The following is a 21,921-nucleotide window of genomic DNA, read 5'->3' as shown; positions in this document are numbered from 1 at the left end:
TTATAATTGTTTTTTCATTATCATTACTATTGTTGTAATTAGCATTAATTGTGTTCAGATTTGGGTTACGCATGTTATAGTTGATGGTGAAGCAAAATTTTAGCCTGGAGCCAGGCGGTTTTCTTCCAGCTCTTAACTAGTTCTGTTTCTATTATTATAACTATTATTATTTATATATTTCACTTTTTTATTGTTTGTGAGTGTATCTAGTAGTTTGCGTCAAGTCTATGCGTTTCTACATTTTTTTGGCCAATTTTTCATACTAACTTCACAAGTGTATGCTCCCCATGCCTTTCACCGAGTGTATGCTCCCCGTGCCTTTCACCAAGTGTATGCTTCCCATGCCTTTCACCAAGTGTATGCTTCCCATGCCTTTCACCAAGTGTATGCTTCCCATGCCTTTCACCAAGTGTATGCTCCCCATGCCTTTCACCAAGTGTATGCTCCCCATGCCTTTCACCAAGTGTATGCTCCCCGTGCCTTTCACCAAGTGTATGCTCCCCGTGCCTTTCACCAAGTGTATGCTCCCCGTGCCTTTCACCAAGTGTATGCTCCCCGTGCCTTTCACCAAGTGTATGCTCCCCGTGCCTTTCACCAAGTGTATGCTCCCCATGCCTTTCACCAAGTGTATGCTCCCCGTGCCTTTCACCAAGTGTATGCTCCCCATGCCTTTCACCAAGTGTATGCTCCCCATGCCTTTCACCAAGTGTATGCTCCCCATGCCTTTCACCAAGTGTATGCTCCCCATGCCTTTCACCAAGTGTTCCTGTGAACCACCCTTTTAAATGTCTGTTATTATTAGTAACTAAATGATGATAAATATTGACTGGATTTGCGAAAATTGGACTATACAATGCAGCAATTGGACTATACAATGCAGCAATTGGACTATACAATGCAGCAATTGGACTATACAATGCAGCAATTGGACTATACAATGCAGCAATTGGAGTATACAATGCAGCAATTGGACTATACAATGCAGCACGCGTGTCAAATGTTGACACTTATGTTTTATTTAGAATCACATCAAAATTTCATTAAAATATTAGAGAACAGTTGTTTGTAATACAGATTTCTGTAGAAATAATTTCAATTAATTATTACCTGCAGAGTAATGGCTGTCAATTGATATGTGCATTTGAGTTTGTAAAAATCGCAATAATCATGATATTGATAGAGAGTAACTCCAAATCGTTAACTGAACATCCATTATATTCTTACTTTCCATAAAATCCAAAATACGTTAAACACCAACACCTTGCCAATCCAAATTATAGAACTTCATTATGCAAAAACAGCTTTTTCCTCCAGTAAGCATAATTGTACTATATTATTCTTTATTTGGGTGTTATGGTCTAGTTTACTATAAAGAGAATTAACCAGTGATAATAAACTTCATATATATTAATGTAACCGTCAAATCTTATATTTGTGGGTTTGTAATATTTTGCTTCTGTTTGTTACTAAAGTTACCATAGCAACCGCAGGCTCAGCATTCTTTCTATGAGGTGTTACTTAAAAATAATGCATTACATTGATAGTTATTTAATGCTAGTAAAATATCTATAATCTTCTTAGTTTTCTACTATGCTGTAGTCTTACAATAGTACTCTTACAATAGTGTACTCTTACAATAGTACTCTTACAATAGTGTACTGCTACAATAGTGTACTCTTACAATAGTGTACTCTTACAATAGTACTCTTACAATAGTGTACTCTTACAATAGTGTACTCTTACAATAGTGTACTCTTACAATAGTACTCTTACAATAGTGTACTCTTACAATAGTACTCTTACAATAGTACTCTTACAATAGTACTCTTACAATAGTGTACTCTTACAATAGTGTACTCTTACAATAGTACTCTTACAACAGTACTCTTACAATAGTGTACTCTTACAATAGTGTAGTCTTACAATAGTACTCTTATAATAGTGTACTCTTACAATAGTGTACTTTTACAATAGTGTACTTTTACAATAGTACTCTTACAATAGTGTACTCTAATACCTGGGGATTACAACTTAGAGTTAGTACAGTTATCAAAGATCTATTTTGGACTGGCTGACTTATTGAGTTTTTAAAAAACTACGTATTGGTTATTTAGGACTCGATTACTTCCAGCATAGTGTACCAATCTGCTTACAAGATTAAATGTGGATGTATTGTCTAGCGTAACCTGCCTTAATAGATCGACTGCACTGTTTTTAGAAATCCTTTTATGACTTGTTCATTTACAGTGATTGCTCAACATTATATAAAATATATAAAGTGAGCAGATTGTTGCTCCGCGAAAATACAATTAGTTAATGGTAATACATTTACTAGCTAAGATATATTGAAATGACAGCAAATAATAAAATATGGTAAGGTAAGGAAAAAGAATCAATATTTTAAAATACTGTAATAGTGTATTTTACAATAAAATATATTACAAAACTCATTATCCTGTTAACAATACTACAAAGAAGTTTTTTCATTTTTGACACGGAAGGTTTAGGCTTACTCTGCTCATGCTGACGGCTGACTTGCAGACATTAGAGGTCTACTAATGTCTGTCTGTCGTTTAGTAGGTCAAAGATCATTATATGGCAAATGATTGCTAATAGATGGTTGAAGTCGAGGAGGTGTTTATGTTTAACAACTTTATGTAAATGTTGGACACGTGATAAATTAACACCTTTTCAGACGCGGAGACAACACGTAGTAACAGTAACTGTATGGTATAAAGTGAGAGATTTTCTGCTATGCGCAACTTCTTTATTTTATAAATACTTCTAGCAAAGTCTATAAATGGCTCTACAGACTATTGTAAAAACAAAACTCATTTGCTAATTTATCAGTCCTTCAGTTGAAACATTAGAAATGTAATGTTTGAACAACATACAGGGCTAATCTTGGTGCAAAAATGTTTCAGACTTCAATTTAGAACGAAACCAAATATTCTTGACATTGGATTGCCATGAATCCCAACCAAATTAGATGCACAAATCTCTAGCAAAGTTTGATACCAATATTTACAGTAGCACCTGTTTACTGTCCAAATTAGTTTACACATTTTAGCACATGTCGGCTTCTGTTAGGTATTAATTGAAATGGAGCTTATACATGTATATGCACTTACTTTCAATAATTGTCAATTGATAGACCTACCTTGTAACTGATTGTGGTATGATCATCTTTTTTCTAAAGATTTCGGAATTCGCTTTTTAGATGAAAAAAGCAGAGGTGTGTGTATTCCTCTTTGCACTACAGGGGCGGATCTACTGTGGTGCATATGGTGCAAATGCACCACCATAAATATGGCAAAAAATTGAAAAAAAAGATTTAAAATCCATCAAGAATTGAATAAATTACAATTCATTTCACTGAGAACTTGCTTTGGGAGGAAATCAACAAAAACGGCCTAGTAGACTTCATTATAACGAACCAGTTTTAATAACATTGACCTGAATTTGTTTAGCTTATAAACAAATGAGAGTGGTCCCAATAAACATCCCCAATTGAGCCACAACTTTTTCGAAAGAAGTACTACAAGCAATTTTAAAAGCAAAATGTCTCAAAAGAAAGGTCAAGAACGAACTTTGGATCATTTCTTTCGACGACAAAACAACAATTCAAAAAAGTATGCCCTAATATGTCTGTTTTATAATAGGATCGTTATGTAGCTAATACTACGAAACATTTTTTATGGTAGTTTGCAGAAATGATGGCTAAGTTCTGCACAGCCAAAACAAATGGCTGTTAAAGTTTTGTGATTGATTTTGTCTTGACTTTATTTTGTTGCATAAATGTTTGTTAACTTTCTGTTTACATGTAATCTTGATATACATAGTATAAGGAACATTATAAAACACCAATTTAATTTATCATATCTAATGTCAATTTTTACCTCTAAACTTGTTGTTTGCTGTAAATAAATGATTACATTTTTTTGGGCTCAAACACACCTCTCCTTCATTCTAAGATCCCTAAATTTCAAAAAGTTCCACTAGCGCGGGGCCAAGTATGGGGGTCGCCTTGCGCACCCCTCCCACTTTAGATATATTACACAAATTTTGCACCACACACTTTTTTCCTAGATCCGCCCCTGCACTAAAGATTGTTTAACACAAATGTAACAGCGGAGTGAGCGCAGCGGTAGTTAAGAATAAGCGCTTTTATGACAATGTTCATAATCGTTTTTCTGCCTGTTGATTAGAGGTAAAAAACACTGTTGTAATAGCAGAGAATAACATAAGAATTTACGGAAAATGAGAGACTGAATTAGTTAACTAATATGCCTCAAGTGAGATTGACTATAGAAATTTGGTGACTAAGCTAGTCAACCGACGGGCTTCAAATAAGATCGGTTATGATAACTCCGAGCATGTTTTGATATTAGTAATAAATTAAAAATAGGAACTAGTGAACAAATACATCACCACAGTTACATAACATCATCAGAAAACATCACCACAGTTACATAACATCATCAGAAAACATCACCACAGTTACATCACATCATCAGAAAACATCTTCACAGTTACATAACATCATCAGAAAACAACACCACAGTTACATCACATCACCAGAAAACATCACCACAGTTACATCACATCATCAGAAAACATCACCACAGTTACATCACTTCATCAGAAAACATCACCACAGTTACATCACATCATCAGAAAACTTCACCACAGTTACATCACTTCATCAGAAAACATCACCACAGTTACAAAAACAAAAAAGGAGCGAATAATTTACAGATTGCATTTCTTGGCTCCTTTTTGCTCTGACTGATGTTCTTGTGATTTTATATATGGCAATAATTTTTTTGCTAGTTTGTTTTTCTCAGTTCAGTTCTTGTACAAGATTTTGGTACTTGCCCATAAGGTAATGAATAATATACAACTGAATATACTTGGTCATAAAATGTCATACACAGTAAATACTTGAATGATGGGGAACGAAACAAAATTTAAAATAAACAATAACAAAATAAATAAAACATTAAAAAGAATAAAACTTTGAGGATTTTAACCCAACAGGTTTGCAGCTTTCTAAAACCTGTGGACTCATATTATTGTTATACTAGAGCTCATTGCATTACGTCTATAGTTATTGATTTATTTCTTCAAGTCCGTTCTGATATGGAATAACAAATTAGTTTTCTTGTCGTGAATTCAATACGTACGTGTTTCTTATATGAACCACACATCGTATTAATGTGATTACACTAGTAGATATTATGTTATTAAATATTGCCGTAGACACTAACGGTATTAGCTTGACTGGCTGTCTTTCTGGCAGAATCTTTTGAAAGCATTCTCGCTCGTACTTGCAAGTACTTTCGAACTATCGCTTAAGTAGTCTGAAAGACACCTGCCACGGCATGTCAACTGTTTATAGTTATTTGTTTCAAACAGCGTCACGCATGCTGCAAAAACATCTCATTCAAGTAAATTTAAAATTAATCATAGCAATAGAATTCAGAGTTTAAAAATTTTTCATAAATCATAATATATATACTTACCGTATATTGCTTTATTGGTGATAATTTTATATCAAACAAAAAGTTTTCCAAATTATGTCATACAAAATCATAAAACAAACAAACGAAAAAAGGGTAACAGTTAGCCATTAAAATCGAATAAATAGTTTGACAAATAGTATTTAAAATGCCTTTCTCTGCTAAAAGAATGGATATTAGGTAGAAGATTGTTAAAACAGCTAGCAATGATATTTTCAAAGTAACTGTTATAGGTTGTACGCAATTAGTTTATATCATGTGAGTTAAATGAGTTGAAAATCCGTAACTATCAAGTAAAAACGAGGACACAAACCATGAAAGATTTTAAAACCTTTAATTTATGTAAAATAAATATTTAGCACAGGCAGATTAAAAGAAAACAAATATTTAGAGAGATACTTCATTGGAATAAGATATGCTGGAATATGGTGTAGGTTTGCAGTTAGTCAGAATGCTTTTTTTGTGCCAAAAATAAACATTAGTGACATATCTTAGATCATAAACATTAAAGATTACCATATATACGATGTTGCATTTCAAAAATTAAAATAATTTATGGATGTTAGAAAATTATAGGGTAAAGTAGTTAGCTTGCTAAACAAAGCCTTATGTTTAAAATATTTAACATGTTTTGGTGATGCAGAGAGGTGAGCCAATTCGGAGAAAGTCCCTGATAGACGATGCCAAATTTGACACATATACTAACATTGGCTTGCACAAGCTCGAGATCTCTAAAAAGAAAACGCTGAGTCTCTCAGTGGATGAGACCGAAGAGGATGATGTGTTTCTGCCGCACTGGACATGCATTGTTACTCTGCAATCATCAAGTATTGGAGAAGTAGTGAGGGAACTGGAGGTATCTTCTTTGCTCTCTCCATTCAGCTTTATATCTGCTCCTCAGTATAATTCATACAGCTGTATCAACTGGACTGAAACAATACATATAGCTGCCGATACATATAGCTGCCGATACATATAGCTGCCAATACATATAGCTGCCGATACATATAGCTGCCGATACATATAGCTGCCGATGCATATAGCTGCCGGTACATATAACTGCCGATACATATAGCTGCCGATACATATAGCTGCCGATACATATAGCTGCCGATACATATAACTGCCGATACATATAGCTGCCGATACATATAGCTGCTGATACATATAGCTGCCGATACATATAGCTGCTGATACATATAGCTGCCGATGCATATAGCTGCCGATACATATAGCTGCCGATACATATAGCTGCCGATACATATAGCTGCTGATATATATATATGTTGATACATATAGCTGCCGATACATATAGCTGCTGATACATATAGCTGCCGCTGCGTATAGCTGCCGATACATATAGCTGCCGATACATATAGCTGCCGATACATATAGCTGCCGATACATATAGCTGCCGATACATATAGCTGCCAATACATATAGCTGCCGGTACATATTCTGCTGCCGATACATAGAGCTGCCGCTGTTTTGAAATACATGTAATTTATGCTAATACTACATAATTTTATAACAACCAGTTAATTTAATAACCACTTCATTTCAAGCTTCAATGTTTTTCATTAGTCAGTTTTGAAAAAATTAGAGTTTAAATTGTGAGTTAAAATTTATAGCTATTTTTGATAAATGTTGCTAATTGATAAGATGGTGTTTGCCATCTTATGCAAGTTTAGTGCAGTATATATGTAAGTACATATGTAAGTACATATGTAAGTATATATGTGAGTATATATGTAAGTATATATGTGAGGTAAGTTGTATATGTTAGCATGTATATTAATAATAACACGTATATTAATAATATATATGCATGTAAATATAAATTTATATATTTATATCTAAAATATATGCCATACACGAAACATAAAACAACAAAAGGGCAACTGTTAATCAATAAATTCAAATAAACAGATAATCAGTTACAATAAATATACAGTTGCACTCCTGAGCATTAATCTACAGGTTAATAAGTAGTGTCTGCTTTGGTGTTGCTCTGCAGTATATGTTGGGTTAACTTACCTTGTCTCTGAAGACATCCAGAAAAGGTTACAACTGACTAAAGGCTTTTCAGATTGACTTTCAATTAAGTTGAATTTTCTTACTGATGTAATAAATTAATTATTTGGGCTTTCTTAAAGAAGTCAGATTTAAATAGTTTATCTGGTTTTTAGCAATAGGACTACTATTAATAATAAAGCTTTACAACAAATGATTTGGCAGGTTTTTGTAATTCAAGTAAAATTTTCATGCAAATAAATATACAATGAGAAAAAAGTTGTAAACTCAATGATATTGTTTGTTTGGCGATCTTGAGATCTAATTTTTCTTGTTGCGAGATGTTGCTCTACCACAGATTTTGTGAGGGTTGTCTCACCTTCATTTAGGACAGACATGTCAGCATCCATCACATTGAAAGCAGAAGAGAAAAGTCGCCAGACAGTTCAGAAAAGCTCCAGTTGATTGTACAGTTTGCTGGCAGCGAGGCATTGGCTGACTCTATACAGAGAGCATTAAAAAGGAACAATAAAATCGGTGAGTTCAGACCACCGATGAGTGTTTTTCCTCATATTTTTTTCAACACCATAACTACTCAGGCAGTCAAGTGTGAGGCAAGAGATCATCAGGTGTAACAGAGAATAACCATGTGAACAATAATTCTAATATTATGGGAGGTGAACTATTGGCAGAAATAGTAGCTTGCTGGCATGTCATGGGTTCGAATCCTGTACCGTGCAGTCATTTTTCCCCAACCTCTAACTGTGTTTTGGGCAGAAGGTTGAACACGGCTTTTCTTATAGTGAAAATTGTTTTACATTCTTAGTTTACACGAAAAGTCACATTTTTGATAATTGGCAACCAGCTAAAAGCTATTGGTGTATTTTTACAAGAGATTTATGTTTCTCTTTTGATTAGCTACAATTGCTGATACTGTTATAAAATAAAACTTTTTCCTTTATTGGTAGTTTTCAAAATTAAACCTTTATGCAAAGCAAATTGTCTAAATGAGTGACTATAGCTTCTGCAATGTCACATTCCGTAATTCCTTTTAAATTGTGGAACATTTTGGCAGCAGACCGTTGTTCAATTATGGTAACATAACATTTTCGCTTCTGAATGTCTGTTTTTGACATTTTGCAACTCTTTGGAATACAGCAGAATTAATTGGCATATCTTCTGTAATAATTTACTAATCTCCGTGTCGTGTCACCAATGATTTAAAAAAGATATCTAACATTACCAGCTCATTCTCTTGAGTATAATATTACAGATAGATTTGACACCAAGTTCAACGTGTCACATCGATATACCTGTATAACACAAACAACTTCATCTGTAGCCATAGTTATCAGGTCACTCGTCTCATCTAGTCTAACGAAATAACCAAAGTGTAATGTCACAAAAGCTCTCATGGGCTACTGAACGAGGAGTCGCGAACTTTTGCCAATGTTCTCTAGAGGCTTCTAGAAAAAATATAATTAGTTCACAGGCACGGTACTATGTGGTAACCCATTACATTTATAGCTTCTCCTTAAGTCTCAGATTACACAATATCTTTGTTGAGAGTAAACTAGCTAATTGATGATTATATTCATAACAGAATGAGTAAATAAATATTGTTTTATTGTTTAAAAAACATCATGAGCTGTTTTGATGCTATGCAGTTTCGTCATGAATTAGAGATATTTGATAGGATATATGATATACGTGACGTTGTTCTACCAGATTCTTTTCTATATAGGAATCTCTGCTGATTGAATAGGAATCCCAATTGATTTCGTGTGCTAAAAAAATGAAAAAAGTAAAAATTCATAAGTTGCTATTTTTAATTAAGTAAAACAAAAGTTCAAGTCAAGTTTAAACAATCCGATTACAAGTAGTTTCATATTACAAAGCAATAATAATAATAATAGCAATAACCATCAGATAAAATTGCTAACACTAAAAGCATCCTATATGTAGATGAGAATAAAACCGTAAGTGTTAAAATTACTTCAAGCAATAAAGAACTAAAACATATAATAAACTTGTTTTAAACTTGACTTAATTTTTAACTTAATTTTATACTCTATTTTAATGTTGGATACTTTCTTGCGAGAAACTGTAAATATTGCATCTATTGTATATATTTCTATTTTATTTGTTGTCCGGCCAAGTCAAGTATAAACTGCATCACTTTTACATGTTGTTTTATTGGCTTGTCTAATGTCATCTGTTATACACGTTTTGACACAGGCAGTAATGTCTTTATAGATAGGAGTTATGACGTAGCCCTGTTATAAACCAAGCTAGCATAACATAAATTTTAATTAATTTTTTAATCATAGGTTTTCACACATATTTAATGTATTTCAGAGTCAGTCCAGTTGGTTGGAGAAGACGAATCAGAGTTAGACACCATATGGATTCCGACCCACATTACTGACCTAGATCAGTGTACACACCTCATCGTTAAGTTTGAACCTGAACTTGACCAAGGTCATCCCGGCTTTGATGACATGGCATATCGGGGGAGACGTCAGAAAATTGCCAATGTAGCGTTCAAATATCAGCAGTAAGTGTTATTGGCTATAGCCTGTAATCCTAACCTAACAGAAAGAGGAAATGTTAAATACAATTTTTTGGCTTCAAAAGAATAAAAAATAAACTTATTATAACACAAATGTTGATGTGATTTTGCATTAAATTGAAACTGTCAACATTTGATATGCTTTTTGAATTGCTTCAGGGTTCAATCTTTGTAAAGTTAGCCTATTTTTCATTCTCTAACCAATAGAAACAATAATAATTATCATAAATAATATTAATAGTGACAGAGTAGATTGGGCAGTGTGGTACATGTAGATCTAGAAAGAACACGTCTTCTGCTCGTGCATTTTAATTTTCACTTTTTTGTGATTAAAGTATAGCTAAGAAACCCTAGTGGCTGGCCTCACAGGAAATTAGCCAAACCTACATTACCGTCAAGATCTCTGCGATGTCATCAGTTCAATATGTAACTCACTAAAGAACCTGCCTTTTCCTATGAGTAGTCCTTATCTATTTCCAATTTTTTTCATAAGGAAAAACATTGCTTTCAGCAGGATTTGAACTTCCAACTTACAGTCCTCTAAACCAATGCCCTACAACCTGCACCAATCGAGCACCTTGCTGTGGGTGGCATCAATGGTGCAGTTAGTTAATACACCTGATGATCTCTCATGGCACACCAGTCTGCAAGGGTACTACTACATTTTAAAAACAGATATTCACTGAATTGTAATAACTCATTGAGTATTTATTATCAGTTCGCAATAAAATAACTAAATTATATAACAAAAATAGCGATAGCGTCAAGGATAGCCTCGTATCTAAATTTGAGCTTGTTAGTGACTATACCATATCTTGTCACTCAGTCTTTGCTCCAAAAAGTCTTATTGTTGCTTTTATTGACAGCTTCATTGATCCGCTAAAACCCATGCGTGACCATTAAGAACTACACCTGTCTACAGACATAATAGTAATGCAATCTATGACATGTCTGTTAAAAACTATACCTATCTATATGTCTGTGCTATAGGGGAGATCGGATACCTGACGTCGAGTACATTGAGGAAGAAATTACAGCCTGGTAAGTCAATGAACTTCACAGCCAAGTCCAATATGAATATGGAGATAGTCGTCCGCGACACACTCATGCGAGTGGTGGTGGTTTCTTTAAATGTAAATGGACAACGCTTCCTAAATGTGGACTTGTTAATCTAAATACTGCGGAATTTTCTGCCAGCTCAGCCCCACTTTGAAATATTCTGAATAACTCAAAACGTTATTTGGTACATACATTTGTTACTCTGTACTTTAGCCATGGCCTGAATGTTGTGGTAGAACCAGTTTTGACTGCATACTGTGAGTTATTTAAATCCATTTTAAATCCATCCAAGTTCAATTCCATTTTGATAAGCTATTTTACTATCTTAGCATTTGGATACCAAAGTCATATTATCATGTATCATTAGATTGCATTATTATTATTGTTATTATTGCATTCATGCTAATCAGACATTTGCAAAAAAACTTGCAAAAACCCGTCGCCGTATCGATGAATTGGTTTGCGATGAAACCTCTAGACTAGTGGTTCTGTACCTCTTTGGATGTACCGAACATCATCAGTTTTATATGCGCTTGCACCAAACCCTTCTTTATTGAAAATAAAATATGATTTTTTATATTAAAGACAGATATACATTTTGCTGGCGTACAAAATGAACTCTGTATTAACATGGTTTGTCTGAAAAGGGTGCAAATGGTGTATCCTGGTGCAAAACATATTTCGACAATTCACTTCTGAGGTTTGGCACAAAAGCTAACGTGGCTGAATGCCCTTTTTAACACTAAGTGGTCTTGCTGTGATTTGAACCACTGACCTACTGATTATATACCTGCGTACTAACCACTGAATCACAAAACCACAGCTGCTGCTCTCCGATGTTTTAGTAGTTTAAATAGATCATATATAAAAACTTTGAAAATTTACTAAAATACATCTAAACGCGCTAAAACAACTGTCTCTTTGTCCACATAGAGAGGGCCCATGTGCAGCTTATCACGTTTGAGTTATTCATTACATTTATGTAAACATCAGATGATGCATTCAACTGCCAGCATTGATTAAATGGTTTTGAGTGGTGAACATTGATTTACATTCTCTCTCTTATTATTCTCTCTAATAATTCACAGGAAGCAGACATATAAGAGGCTCAAGGAGTTGTTTCCTACTCATGCCTCTTCCGTACACGTCGAAAACTTTCAACTGCTTGAAAAAGCCGATATTTACAGTCCTGATCGCATCCCACAGCTGAATGAAGTTTCTCAATTCCTTAAACGTAAGTCAAAATGGCCGAAGAAAACAAACAAGGGGAGATAACTACATAACTGGGATAAAAATTTCCTTAAAGTCAATGCTATAGAAATTAACAACTTTGATAGGAAAAAAATAAACAGAAGAATCATGGGTTGAAATAAAAAGTTGAAATTATATCATGCTTGTAGAATTGGTCTGAAACTTGTTGCTGTCAAATACTTCAGATCAGCTGACTTTGTAAACAGTTTGTTTTTAGAATGATGCATTTGACACAAAGTATGTAAACATAAACTTTATTGCCATCGGCCGATGCCGTTGAAGGCAAATTAGACCGTGAGGCAAAACATAAAATAAAACGAAAACATATTCATGAAAGTTATGTGGGTGCCAAACATAACTTTGTTTCAACTTTGCCAAGATGGTGGCCGGTGTTGTCTAAATTTACTATAGGTTACACCTTTATTTAAGATTCTTTGAGAGGTATAAAAACTAAACTCACTGCTTGGTAAACAAAGAGTAATGTAGAAAAGCCACTTTCTACATTCTGTCAAGTTTACACAGAGCTAAATGACAAGAAAATAAACAAATTTGTTACACTAATACTAAATCTCCATACAGCGATAATATCGCGATACACCCTCATTTAGCCCTGCAATGCCATAAGGCACTATAGTATAGCAATGATTGTGCAATGCCTTGGCATCATATGAAGCAATGGGAAAACAAGACCCATGGGCATCCACAAGTGCGATACCGTTGGTCGCTGAGGCTGTTGTCATTACTTTATCACCGTATGGAAGCTTAGTATCAGCTCGAATACGTGTACATCGACATATGACAAAAATTAAGTTGGGAACTTTTTACACTTCCTTCCTATTCAGCATGGTTTTTAGTGCTTCCATCAGATATATTTAGACAGCTGTGATTGTCACTATTTGAATACAATTATGATGTAATGTCATAGTTTATAGATGAATAGTTATAGCAGGTGCTTTGCACAACTCCCAAAGGCACGCGAAGGACTCTTGGGTACAAGTTGCTTATGGTTTAATATTAGGGGTGCTCAATGCAATAATATTAAAGATAATGTGTCCATCTCTAAACTTAGCTTGACACTATTACATGATTTGTGCCTCGTTTTTCAACTTCTGACTTGTATTTTACTACTGAACACTATCCATGCTGTTGAAATAATCTATCTTTGATTAAAGATAGTGCTGAGGAACTGTTGAGGCCTATGCATATCTCAATAATCGGAGTTATCTTCTCAGATACGTGATATGAAAAGTAATAACTCTATTGATCAGAGCAACTTTCGCTTATGACATTTTCCCTACATTTCTTGACACTCGCCAAAATTTTTTTTCATACAGCAAGCAGTCGGTTGTTGTAGCCTATAAATATAAACTAGCTATAAAAATCTTCGGCTACATTTTTAATGATACTTTTAAAAACTTATGCTTATGCACTATAAATGGTTTTCATTTTCATTATAATAAAAAACTACTGTGTTTCCTACAAGTTAGTGGCAGTGTGAACGCATAATTCTTATGATGAGAAAATCCAAAAAGCACACAAAGCATAGAACGAGTATCAATATTGTTGAATGGAAATGTTTATTGAACAAAAACAAAGAATACTTTATGCGACTGCTAAAAATCTTCTTATCAGATCACTGCTTCATTGTTTAAAAAGTAAGTTTCATGGTAAATAAATGTCATGGTATACTGCGTATAGCATGAAGTTGATATCCATAATTGTCACAGAATCAATTAGACATATTTGCCTCCTTAGTAAATCATTTACATTTATACATTTTTTGTATTTTCATCATACAAATTTGTATAAAGAGACTATATACCTGTATAAGGAGACTATATACCTGTATAAGGAGACTATATACCTGGATAAAGAGACTATATACCTGTATAAGGAGATTATATACCTGTATATGGATACTATATACCTGTAGAAGGAGACTATATACCTGTATAAGGAGAAGGAGACTATATACCTGTATAAGGAGACTATATATCTATATAAGTAGACTATATACCTGTATAAAGAGATTATATACCTGTATAAGAAGACTATATACCTGTATATGGGTACTATATACCTGTAGAAGGAGACTATATGTTTATATAAGGAGACTATATACCTGTATAAAGAGACTATATACCTGTATAAGAAGACTATATACCTGTATACGTAGACGATATACCTGTAGAAGGAGACTATATACCTGTAGAAGGAGACTATATAACTATATAAATCTATAGAGTAACATCAATAATACATGTATTTCTTGTTCTTAACATCAGCAATTAGCTATATTTATATGGAGGAATAAGTTATTCAGATCTCTCTCTTGTATCATTTTAGAAATTTGTAGAAATCACCAATTGAATTTTTGTTAAATCTTATTTCAATTTCCTGACCAAAAACAAGAAAATTAACAAAATTTTCAGCCTATTCCTCAAAAACAATAGCAGCTCCATTTTACTCAATGATATTGAAAATTAAACTGAACTGAATATCTAATGAACACCGTCTTTCCTAAGAATGTATGTATTGTAGTTATTGTTCAAAGTTTACCAGTATTATAATATGACACTCAGTGGACATAGAGTTTGTCTATTGAGTTGGTTTACTTGTGAAAACAAAATTTGAGTTAGGGAGTAATGTATGATTTTTGTATAACTTCAACTTCACTATTTTCTTTCTAGAAGCTGCCGTACGAGTTACAGCGATGAAAAAACTTCAGTATACTAAAAATATTGTATGTCAAGAATACATTAGGAATATTCGATGTTCAATTTCAAACAATAAAAAATGTTTTTCAAGTTCATAGCTGGTAGTTTGTGTTTATAATTTAGAAATTGTGCACGCCGCTACTAATTTGATAAGAAACTAAAAACAAGCACATAGAAATTTAAATTTTAACTTAGATTATTAATTTAATATTTGGATTACACTATAAAAACAATGTGTGAATCTAGCAAATTGATTGATGCTAAACAATATATTAAAATTTTTTATTCAGATGGCTATTCCACTGTTGAAAAATAAGTATTTGATGATCATTACAGCAAATATAAAATTTTGAAATAAAATCTTTCCATGAAATTTGGTATGTTACACGAAGGCGTATAATTCTTATTTTTTTTCATTTTAGCTGTGGAAAGGTGTCTTATGCCTCCCTTTTTTGTTTGAAATATACTGCATTTAGTCTGATCGTTTATCTATTTTAGGACATTCTGGATTTAGTATCCGACCTGCTGCCGGACTTCTCTCTGCTCGAGACTTTTTAGCTAGTCTCGCCTTTCGGGTGTTTCAGTGCACCCAATATGTGAGACACCATTCTAAGCCTGAGCACTCACCCGAGCCCGATTGTATACATGAACTGCTGGGGCACATTCCCATGCTTTCTGACCCTGACTTTGCGCAGTTCTCTCAGGAAATAGGACTAATAAGTCTTGGAGCCACTGATGATGATATAGAAAAGCTAGCTACAGTAATGCATATTTTACTCAATACATTGTTTGCCAGCTTGTTTAGTTGAAAGCGAATTTTTTGATCAAGGTCAAGGCCAAACTAGTTCTTGTTTTGTCTTCAGTTTAGTCAAAAAATAATTTCGTGACAATTGCAAAATCTGTTATGGAAATCATTTTCAACCAGTGGTTTTTCGAAACTTTGTTTATACATGAACCCATAATAGACACGCTGGCACAGAAACCTAAACAAGGGATATCATTGAGCTCACAGCCTGAAAAGAAAGTTTTTTCTTCAGTAGATTTTTCCACTGAAATCCACTGAAAAATCAATTGAAGAAAAAAATTTATGAAACTCAGAAAGAAAATAGTTTTTGACAAGTTTTAAGTTTTTTGTATATGCAAAAAACCTTGTATACAATATAAGGTTAATTCAATACATAGCACACACAGTTTCCATACAAGTGTTGGTTTTGCTACGTACAAAGGTGGTTTATTACCCATGAATTACACTCCCATATTAGCATTGCTTATTATGATGAACATTGGAAACAACACTCACTTAATTATGGTTTACTTTTGTTAAATATGTGCAATGGGCTCAATATAGGTGTTGCTCGATACATATTTTAAATAATTTTTATAATAACACGCCTTACTATATGTAGAAGATAACTCCTGTGTTTCCATTTTTTTTCAGGTTTATTGGTTCACTGTAGAGTGTGGTTTGTATATGGTAGTTTACCATATGTGAAAGACAACTCCCATTTTTTTTATTCTTTTGCAGCTCTATTGGTTCACTGTAGGGTTTGCTTTGTGTATGGCACTTTACTATATGTGAAAGACAACTCCCATTTTCCTATTCTTTTGCAGCTCTATTGGTTCACTGTAGAGTTTGGTTTGTGTATGGAAAACGGAAAGATAAAAGCATACGGCGCTGGACTGTTGTCATCATTTGGTGAACTGGAGCATGCTCTTTCAGGTATTCATTAAGTTTTATATCTGCAGAACCATTCATTTAGATCTGATAAAAACTATCTATAATCTATATTTATAATCTATAATATATATAATAATATAAACTATATCTATAATCTATATCTATAATATGTTTAATACTATAAGCTATATCGATAATCTGTAATATATATAATAATACTAGCGGAATGCCCGGCATTGCACGGGTATTAAAATCGGGTTATAAACAATGAGAGGTAATGTAGTTGCATGCCACTTGCCATTAGCCTGGCACATTGCCAATGGCTAATTCGAGTAAGCTTACTAATAAGAGCTAACCACTTGCTCTCAAGAATAAAATGATGTTACGCCTTAACGGAGAGTGGTAGCTTATTTTCACCTACATAGCGACATATATCGCCCAGTGAATCCATCAACCTCGAGAGTGGTAGCTTATTTTCACCCACATAGCGACATATATCGCCCAGTGAATCCATCAACCTCGCGTAGGTAAATTTGTAAAGCATTTGCCTGGCAAACAGGAGGTTGCAGGATCAAATCCTCTGCGATACTGTTCGTTCATTTGAATAGCTATAGCTAGACATACTGAATGACACACAGATACACAGCCTTTGAGATTTATATACCATATATGTATGTATAAACTATATGTATATCTATGACCTACATGTATATCTATAATACATATAATAGTATAAATTATATCACTAATCTGTGATATATATAATAGCATAAATACATCTATAAAGATAAATACTTAATTCTAAACATTTAGCTGAAACTCCACTTTTAAATCTGCTATCTGCTGCTTGAAAAACCTGGCTCAAAACTTGATTAATAATTTATCAGTCCAAATATCCTATCAGAGTCACAATCTATTTATAACCTAAAATTTGAAACTAACTTATATCAAAAACTGGCATAGGATGACAGTCTATTTTCAAGTATGTATTATTATAACAGGAAAACCTGAGTTGAGGCCATTTGATGCCAAGACAGCTGCTATACAGCCTTATCAAGATGATGACTTTCAGAGTGTCTACTTTGTTACTGAGTCTTTTGATGACATGAAGGAGCGGGTTAGGTGAGGCTTCACTGACAAATCTTAGGCTCTTCAAACATTTACTGTATTTCCACCATGTCTGTATCAGCTATGGCCAAAAAAATATTGATATGATAGTTATTTATAATTTTCTGCAGAGATTTCAATTCTGGTGCTTAAATTATTCTTAATAGTGTTTGCATACATTTGAAAAAAATTCTTCACAATATTATTTCATTTTATAAAAAAACTATAAGAAACTCAAAAAAGAAAGTTTAACATGGTGTTGTAAAACCCTCGAAAGAAAAGCAAGTAATACGCCAACAATTTGGAGAATACACAAGAAAAAAGAAGTTAACGTCATAAAGAAGGAATCTTTGCGTTTAATTGGCTGTTTTGATTAAAATATGTAGAGTTCATCAGTTTGTGTAATCCGGTTGTTTCCAAGAATGCTTTACTTATCATGTGTTATTAAACCTTCGCTGTCAGCCTTATTCTGTTTTACCTAAAATGTTGGTTGTCACACCTGAATTGTCTCTTTTGTTAGTAAATTGTGTCCTTATAGTTAAGCGAAACTGTTTTAGCAACACTGATTGAGATTGAATGCAGTTGTTATGCAGATTCATAAAGTTTGACGTACTGTTTAATAGATGTACTAGTTGTGCTGTAATTTAGACAATCTCTGTATTTTGTACTGGAGACGTTTTTAAAATTTGTAGTAACTTCTCATCTTCTTCCATATTTAGTTAAGATGAAGTGTGTAAGTTAGATAATTGTGTGTCACACTCTTAAGACAAAATTGTATAAAATATTATAATAAGTGGGATTTGAACTCACAAAGTTTTATTTTGGTAGACCAACACTCTAACACACCTGAGCCAATAAAACGCCTTGTGCCTTCAAAATATATAAATGCTCAGATGACAATTAATAAAGTTCAAGGACAGACTTTCGATAAAGTTGGGATCTACTTACCGCGAGTTTGCTTTACGCATGGACAACTTTATGTAGCCCTCATAAGAGCAAGGTCAAGGCCTATGAGATGTGTTACAGTTAAAATTTGTCCTCAGACTGATTTTACTCTTGACCAGAGAAGAAAAACTACCTTCACTAGAAATATTGTAAATAAAGCCATTTGTAAATATTGTTTCATGTAGCTATTGATCACAATTTAGATGTAATATCGCAAATCACTATCACTCTCAAGAGAAACCTACATAGGTTAGGAATAAGTTAGTTGGTTATGGAAATATCGAGTCATGCAATTTACAAATGTAAAAAACATTCAAATCACGGGTCTCGCTAGTCTATATAATTATTATACAAAGAAAGCCGGGCCTCCAAAAAAACAATATGGTAAAGGAATGTGGTTGTGTCTTTGATGACATAGATGATGGTGGATGGCTCTATTGAGAGGCACTATATATATAATATGCCTCAGACACCGCTAATGCCAAAAGGGACATACTATCTCATTTTTACACCATCATTATTATTATTTTATATATATACTACTACCTTGGCAGTCCTGTGCACTGTGAGAGATTGTCATGTGTAATAGCTATCTGCAGTCATTCCAAAATAAGGTAAGGCGATCGGACTGCACGCGTGGTAGCGTGCTGGGCTGCTAAGGTGGATGTCATGAGTTAGAATCTCGTAAGATGTGAACGTTTTTTCAACACCTAATTGTGGCTTAGCCAGATACCGCATTTAATATAACAAAGATTACAGTAAAGATGTGTGTTGTCATGTCCACTAGTACCGTATCACCACAACTGTTAATCCAGTATGTAAAAGCTTCGCGAAATAACGAATCAAACAACAGCTTTATAAACTTACTAAACAAAAATTGAAAGCTTTAGGAAACCGTTGCGACAAATTCGCAGGTTATATCAGAATGTAGTTTGTGATGCCACAGCATCTCCAACTGTTGCGACAATGCCATGTAAACGGCAGACTGTAGCTGCAACAGTTGAAAACATCATTAACACAGTCACCATGTTTTTAGAACACAAGAGTTGAAAACATCATTAACACAGTCACCATGTTTTTAGAACACAACAGTTGAAAACATCATTAACACAGTCACCATGTTTTTAGAACACAAGAGTTGAAAACATCATTAACACAGTCACCATGTTTTTAGAACACAAGAGTTGAAAACATCATTAACACAGTCACCATGTTTTTAGAACACAAGAGTTGAAAACATCATTAACACAGTCACCATGTTTTTAGAACACAACAGTTGAAAACATCATTAACACAGTAACCATGTTTTTAGAACACAAGAGTTGAAAACATCATTAACACAGTCACCATGTTTTTAGAACACAAGAGTTGAAAACATCATTAACACAGTCACCATGTTTTTAGAACACAAGAGTTGAAAACATCATTAACACAGTCACCATGTTTTTAGAACACAACAGTTGAAAACATCATTAACACAGTCACCATGTTTTTAGAACACAAGAGTTGAAAACATCATTAACACAGTCACCATGTTTTTAGAACACAACAGTTGAAAACATCATTAACACAGTCACCATGTTTTTAGAACACAAGAGTTGAAAACATCATTAACACAGTCACCATGTTTTTAGAACACAAGAGTTGAAAACATCATTAACACAGTCACCATGTTTTTAGAACACAAGAGTTGAAAACATCATTAACACAGTCACCATGTTTTTAGAACACAACAGTTGAAAACATCATTAACACAGTCACCATGTTTTAAGAACACAAGAGTTGAAAACATCATTAACACAGTCACCATGTTTTTAGAACACAACAGTTGAAAACATCATTAACACAGTCACCATGTTTTTAGAACACAAGCTATAATCACTTTGAACCTTGGTTGATGCTGCACCTATTTTCACTATAGTAAAAGCCGTGTTCGTCTACCCGAAGATTTCATCACATGGGATTTGAACGCGAGACCATTCTGAATTACTGCCTGGCACACTACCACCTGCACTAATCATTCACCTTCTAGATGTAGAATAGTTGTGCACACACTTATTCTCTGCTTTATTAGCACACCTGATGAACTCTCACAGCAATGCCATATGTCAGTCTGTTTGAAGCAACGATATGAGATTATGAAAAAAATGTTGTATCATGCTGGTTTTGAACTTGTGACCTTCGTCGTGGTAGACCACCACATTAACAACTGCACTAATCAATCTCTCACAAATTTTTGAACAATTTTATGTATAGTCAATGCATCTGATGATCACTCACAGCAGACTAGATTGCCATGGTACTAATTGTTTTGCACCCGTATGTCAGAAAACACAGCTATATGTTGAGAAAAAAGACTACACCGTTCCAGATTTGAACTCGTTATATATATTAATATTCCCAAGAACAATTGTTTTCTTTTTTAGAGCATTTGCACTAAGTATCCGAAAGTCAGTGGATGTACACTACAACCCCTACACTCAGAGCATACAAATCCTTGACAGTCCTAAGGCTATTCACGGTGTTATCGAAGACGTCAAGGAGCAGCTCAACAGCCTTTACGTTGTGCTAAATAAAATAAATGGAAGAAAAAATGGTACCGTCCCAAAGGTAACGCAGAAACGGCAACAGAGTGGAAATATGAATGGTAACTGCAATGGTTATCTACCTTGAACCTTTCTTACCAATGGTAACATTGATTGAAGCTGGAGCTGGAAATGAAAAGGGAAAAATTGTTTTGTGTTGTGGTTTTAGATAGTTTGGAGCGACACCATGGTCATATCAAATGTTAAATATCTCTAATTTTTAAGAGATTCTGTAGTATTTTGCTAGTTTGGCGACTAAAGACATCATTGTCTGACATCGACTGACATCTACACATAATGATAGAACATATAAAACCTGGATACTTCTAAACATGGCGTTATGATTATAAACACCCCTATCACAAGTTGTATGTTTGTATTCCATGATTATTGTTCACATTGTACAACTTACAATAGTAAAATTTGTCATCCCGAACTTCTGTATCCTAATTTTTTAGCTTGATCATGTGTA

General features: G+C 33.9%; 1 protein-coding gene across 1 annotated transcript; it reads left to right on the top strand.

The window, feature by feature from the left end:
- The first annotated feature begins 6,159 nt into the window (after positions 1-6,159).
- Positions 6,160-21,537, top strand: LOC137404953 (tyrosine 3-monooxygenase-like). The gene is made up of 9 exons (XM_068091179.1): positions 6,160-6,378; positions 7,925-8,072; positions 9,894-10,092; positions 11,098-11,148; positions 12,255-12,400; positions 15,633-15,895; positions 16,746-16,854; positions 17,814-17,934; positions 21,291-21,537. The coding sequence occupies exons 1-9, from the start codon at positions 6,160-6,162 to the stop codon at positions 21,535-21,537; spliced, it is 1,503 nt and encodes a 500-aa protein (XP_067947280.1).
- The last annotated feature ends 384 nt before the right edge of the window (positions 21,538-21,921 follow it).

This window comes from Watersipora subatra, chromosome 9 (assembly GCF_963576615.1).
Source record: "Watersipora subatra chromosome 9, tzWatSuba1.1, whole genome shotgun sequence".
NCBI classification, from domain to species: Eukaryota; Metazoa; Bryozoa; class Gymnolaemata; order Cheilostomatida; family Watersiporidae; genus Watersipora; species Watersipora subatra.
This window is presented reverse-complemented; position numbering and strand designations above follow the sequence as displayed.

What these genes read in the sequence shown, in the direction of transcription:
- LOC137404953 (XM_068091179.1), top strand. Translation starts at nt 6,160, where the DNA reads ATGCAGAGAGGTGAGCCAATTCGGAGAAAGTCCCTGATAGACGATGCC. An exon ending in AAAAAGGAACAATAAAATCG is followed by an intron (nt 8,073 to 9,893) that starts GTGAGTTCAGAC and finishes AATGTATTTCAG; the next exon opens with AGTCAGTCCAGTTGGTTGGA. An exon ending in AGTTTCTCAATTCCTTAAAC is followed by an intron (nt 12,401 to 15,632) that starts GTAAGTCAAAAT and finishes TATCTATTTTAG; the next exon opens with GACATTCTGGATTTAGTATC.